Genomic DNA, 6,000 nt, shown 5'->3' with positions numbered 1-6,000 from the left:
TTTTTATGATACAATAAGCAAGATATTTAGATAGAAAATAAAATATGTTTATTGGAATACAACTTTAGAACACAAAAAACTGTAATAAATTGTAAATATGCAATACACTATGTAATATACAGTAGATTACATATATATCTTGTGTATGTATGTGTGTATATATATATATATCTATATATATATATATAAATATTACATATTGTATTACATATTTACAATTTATTACAGTTTTTTTGTTCTAAAGTTGTATTCCAATAAATATATTTTGTTCTAGCTAAATATCTTGATCATTGTATCACAAAAATGATTAAATGCCTGATGTTCACATTGTACTACAATACATTTTTCACTTAAATATAAGCAATATACTGTTATTTAGTATGTTTTAGTTGAAAACTGTTTTTTGCCACTAACAGTGTATTACATAGTGTAGTATATACCGTATTTTTCGGACCATAAGACGCACTTTTTTTCCCCCAAATGTTGGGGGAAAGTTGGGGATGCGTCTTATGGTCTGACTATAGGGCTGCGGGCGGGAAACGAGGGTGCTGCGGTGGAGCGGGCCATCGGGGGCACGAGCAGGCAGCAGCAGCGCCTGCCGTGACCACGTGGGCCCGCTCATTACATATGCACGGCCATCCTCCCGCCCATCTCTCAGCGCTGAAACCGGCACTGACAGGTGGGCAGGAGGATGAGCTGGGACGTGCGCATAGTAAAGAGCCGGTCCCCATGATCACCCCTGGCAATTACAGCCTGGAGTGATCATGTGCGGCTGTATTCACTGCCCCCCCGCGCGTCATCATCAGCGCGGGGTGCAGTGAATCAGTACACTCACCCGTCCCCGTGTGTGGAGCCGCCCTCCTGCAGCACGCGATGTCTTCCTGTCTGTGCCGGTCAGCTGATCTGTGCTGATCAGCTGATCGGCACAGACAGGAAGACATCGCGTGCTGCAGGGGAACGGCTCCACACACACAGGTCAGCGGCGCAGAGAGGAAGATGATCGGTGCTGGAAGGAGTGAGGAAAAGGTGAGTATAAACGTTTATATTTTTTCTCTGTGCTATAGGATACAGGCCATATACCAGGATGGTATATGAGCACGATGGGGGCATATAGCAGGATGGGAGTATATGAGCAGGATGGATGGGGGGTATATGAACAGGATGGGGGTATATGAACAGGATGGGGGTATGTGAACAGGATAGGGTATATGAACAGGATGGGAGTATATGAACACGATGGGGGTATATAGCAGGATGGGAGTATATGAGCAGGATGGATGGGGGGTATATGAACAGGATGGGGGTATATGAACAGGATGGGGGTATATGAACAGGATGGGAGTATATGAGCAGGATGGGGGTATATGAACAGGATGGGGTATATGAACAGGATGGGGGTATATGAACAGGATGGGAGTATATGAGCAGGATGGGAGTATATGAGCAAGATAGGAGTATATGAGCAGGATGGATGGGGGAAATATCAATAGGATGGGGGTATATGAACAGGATGAGGGAATATGAGCAGGATGCTGGTATATGAGCAGGATGGGGGTTTATAGCAGGATCATATACAAGGCAGGAGGATCATTACCAGGATGGGGTACCTTAGTAGAGAATTTGGGGACATTACCCCCATAACAGTGTCAGCAGCAGATCCTCACCCCATAACAGTGTGTTATGACCACATTTTTTTGCTTAAAGTTTTATTTTCCTATTTTCCTCCTCTAAAACCAGGGTGCGTCTTATAGTCCGGTGCGTCTTATAGTCCGAAAAATACGGTAACACTATGTAATACACTATGTAAGTGGCAGAAAACAGTTTTCAACAAAAACATACTAAATAACATTTGTGCAGTCCATGAATTTGTTGTAAGAAATAGAATTGCCTCCATCAGATTCTCCTTCGCAGATGACCTCAAATCTGACCTAATAATTTTAAGGCTAGAGAACAACCTCTCTACAGTAACTTGGGTTGGAGGCAAAGCCGTAACCACATGGGCAACATCTCTAACAATTTCCGGGTATGTGTGAAACCGGGGTCCCTCTTGCAACTATCTTTTATTGCCAGCTGCAGCGTGTGCACAACACAGCACATGTCATGAACATGAAAGTGTTTTGAAGCAGCTTCAACAAGATCATCTAATCCTAAAGCATCATTTTGCTGTTCTTCTGTTGTAATATCTGTTTGTTCCTCAGTTACATGAACAGCGCTGTGGCTCCATCTCACACATACTAAATCTTAAATTTTCTTCTAGATGTTGTTCATTATTCTCATTCATCAGTTTAATTGTACTTACAGTAAGGTTGAAGCATTGTCCGTTACAATAACAAGAACCTGTTCTTTTTTGAGTTCGTAATCTTACAGAACTTTTTCCACTAAGGCCTGGAGAAACTGGCTGGTGTTATGAGCTTTAGTATCTTTTACTGCCAGTGTCTTGCTAACAATTTCTTTCTTGTTACAAACATATCGAACATTGATGGCAAAATAATTCAGTGAAATGCAGTGACTCTGGGCATCCCAGCAAAGGCAATGGGTTTCAAGATAGGACACTCAGACACATCGTGTTGTGAGGATCCTCACAAAGAATGAGCATGTCAGTTTGTGTGGCCTTTTTCTAATCTGCTTTTGCTATTGAAAGCATTATTTATGAGCTCAAAAACCTTTCAGGTGATGTGGGTTTTTAAAAAGCTGATCTGCTTTTGCAGCTGACAAACGTATCCTCAAAAAACGCAGCAAAAACGCTGTGTGTGAATGTAGCCTTAGATCAGGAATAGAACAGCCATTTATAGGACATTTCATAACTTTCCCAAATTCCTATGAAAAAATATTCAGCACATTCTGCACTGAACTACTGTCCCCAATTTATTATATATTTTAGAAGTCGGAGTCGGTGCACTTTATACCGACTCCGACTCCACCAAAATGAGCTCCGACTCCGACTCCACAGCCCTGCAACAAAGTGCCTAATACATAAAGAGGTTTTTGACAGAATTCCATCAAAAAACATGTTATAAATGTTGCAAATTGTTTGCGCAAGTTAAAGTCACACAAAAATATCTTTAGTCCACAATGGACAAAACTGGTTTGGCTGGGGTGGCAGAGGGCATGGAGTAGCCGACCCAACAAATCTATTAACATTAAAACAGCAAAGTGCAAACTACTTTTAGGACTCACTTCTGTGTAAAAACAGTGTGCCCATAGTGTGATAGTATTGACTGTCAGGTAGAAGAATGTTACCTGCCAAACAGGCGTGTGCCAACTGTAAAGAGATAATGCTATGGGGTTTCTTTTCAGGGGTGTACATAATCCACATAGTTCCAAGGAAGTGAAGTCTTAATTCATCATACCAATACATTTTGGGCATTGATGCTTACAACTTTGCATTTGCGGTTTGAGTAAGTCTGTTTTCTGTTGTAGCATGACTTTGCTCCAGCACAAAAAGAGATGTTCGGTCTGACCTCACAAATGCTCTTCTGAAGATTTTCCACAGTGACACTCCCATTCTTACATATCTATGGATTTAGAATAGGAGATCAAAAAACATCCTGTAGGTCTAATATGTAAATGTTCTAACACTTTTGTTCATATAGTATATATGTATTTCATACACTGTATATAGTAATATAAAATATCCAGTGCACAGGTGTGAAATAGATTGCAGCTATTTAGATTCTATTTTATGATTGTGTTCATTTGGAGAAAAACATTCCTTACATTCAGAACATGAATATGGCCTCCCCCCTTTATATGTAACAAGACTTTATTAAAAATGAAGATAATTTTATTTTAAAATAAAACATTTTTCACATTCTGGATATGAAAAGGTCTTCTCAACTATGTGAGCTCTTTAATGTTTAACATAAGTTGTTTTCAAATAAAGGCATATCTCAGCATAGATACGGCTTCATCCCTAAGTGACTTTTTTGATGACTAGCCAACTGCAATTTAGACACACAACTTTTCCCACATTCTGTACATGAAAATGTCTTCTCCCCTGTGTGAGTTCTCTGATGTTTAGTAAGACTTGATTTCTGATTAAAACATTTCCCACACTCTGAACATGAAAATGGCTTCTCCCCTGTGTGAATTCTCTGATGTTTAGTAAGACTTGATTTCTGATTAAAACATTTCCCACAGTCTGAACATGAAAATGGCTTCTCCCCTGTGTGGGTTCTCTGATGTGCAACAAGATTTATTTTCTTTCTAAAATATTTCCCACACACTACACATAAAAAGGGCTTTTCCCCTGTGTGAATTCTCTGATGTACAACAAGACTTGATTTCTTCTTATAACATTTCCCACAGTCTGAACATGAAAATGGCATCTCCCCTGTGTGAGTTCTTTGATGTGTAACAAGACTAAATTTTCTTCTAAAAGCTTTCCCACACTCTACACATAAAAATGGCATCTCCCCTGTGTGAATTCTCTGATGTCTAAGAAGATGTGATTTATTTGCAAAACATTTCCCACATTCTGAACATGAAAATGGCTTCTCCCCTGTGTGACTTCTCTGATGTGTAACAAGTTTTGATTTTTGTGCAAAACATTTCCCACATTCTGAACATGAAAATGGCTTCTCCCCTGTGTGAATTCTCTTATGTACAACAAGGTTTGATTGACAATTGAAATATTTCTCACACTCTGAACATGAAAATATCTTCATTCCCTTGATAATTATAACATCCCTTCTGTGACTTTTATTTTTCTTAATAGCTTGTGATGGATCAGATGATAGATCGTTGCTGTGAAGCACTGAGGATAGAGCTGGGAAAACATAATGTTCTTCATTTGTGTCTTGTGGCACACCAACATCATATGTTCGAAAATCTGAAGATGCCAGATGTCCCTCTGATATCCTAATACAGTCACCTGCCAAGAATAACTCTTTTATTACTTTTTCAATAATATAAATTTGGAAATAGTTTTCTTAAATTATCGAAAATGTTCAATAGAACTGTAAGTTATGTTGCAAAATTCAATAATTCACTAATATGTTATTAGTAATCTAACAAAAGAGGTGGTATTCTAACCAAGGACCACTAGATAATGATATCAGGCCACCAGGATAGGATCTAGCAGTTTTCCAATTCAGTGTCGAATTCAGCATCTTCCTAGCTTCATGTTCCAGTGTCGGTCACCACTATTTTGTAGTAAGACCCTCATTGGAGAATCATAAATGAACCTGTCAGTCAGTACTATTAGGGGAGTCTGAACGGTAAAATCCCTGAAAGCCACATGTATTTTACTGCAAAACAGAGGAACAGTACAATTATGCATGAAGAAACTCTAACTTTTTAGAAACTGGTAAGGCAAATTTATTTGTAAAGTGGTTTTCTCGAGTTGTTAAAAAAGTGGCTTAAGGGAAAATGTGATAAGTTAATATAAGCCTGCTGAATCCATTGCCATTTCAGATCCACCACTTTAGTGCTTTTCTTTAATCTTGGTCTACTTGCCTGCTGTGATGACAAGTCTGATATCACGCATGAGCGTTGCATCATGTATAAAATTTATCTGGAGGACAGCGATGGACTGCAGCACTCACATATTGTATATGGCATATTATGGCACCTAAGCAGCAGGGGCTGTGACTAGTTTGTCAGGATCAACTGCTCTCTAGCACCCTCCTTGTCAGGTCAACTACGGAATTGCTGGACAAGTAAATGAGGATGCTGCGCTGCTATTAAGCCAAATATTGAATGTCTCCTAATGAGGGTAATGTATATATAAATATATCACAGACCCTCACTAGTGAAATATATATATATATATATACACACACACACACGTACATACATACACACCTTGGTACCCTCACTGGTAGCATCACAATACCCCTAAGTAAAAAAAAAAAAAAAAAGTTTGCTCAAATAATGGCTGGAAATAAATAATCTCCAAAGAAATTGAATATTTACCAAAAGGAAAGATGTCTTTTTTTAAAAATATAATATTTTATTAACCAGAAATATTTCATTAAAAAACATTAAAAAGGGGGGGGC

The 6,000-nt window shown here is 38.9% G+C and overlaps 1 protein-coding gene across 1 annotated transcript in view; it reads right to left on the bottom strand.

The window, feature by feature from the left end:
• Positions 1-962: 962 nt before the first annotated feature.
• Positions 963-6,000, bottom strand: part of LOC142312403 (uncharacterized) — a 76,711-nt gene continuing 71,673 nt past the window's right edge. Inside the window, exon 5 of the mRNA XM_075351346.1 lies at positions 963-4,589. Within this exon, the coding sequence (XP_075207461.1) occupies positions 3,891-4,589 (699 nt within the window). The 3' untranslated portion in view covers positions 963-3,890. The remainder of the gene's footprint in view (positions 4,590-6,000) is intronic.

This window comes from Anomaloglossus baeobatrachus, chromosome 5 (assembly GCF_048569485.1).
Source record: "Anomaloglossus baeobatrachus isolate aAnoBae1 chromosome 5, aAnoBae1.hap1, whole genome shotgun sequence".
NCBI classification, from domain to species: domain Eukaryota; kingdom Metazoa; phylum Chordata; class Amphibia; order Anura; family Aromobatidae; genus Anomaloglossus; species Anomaloglossus baeobatrachus.
This window is presented reverse-complemented; position numbering and strand designations above follow the sequence as displayed.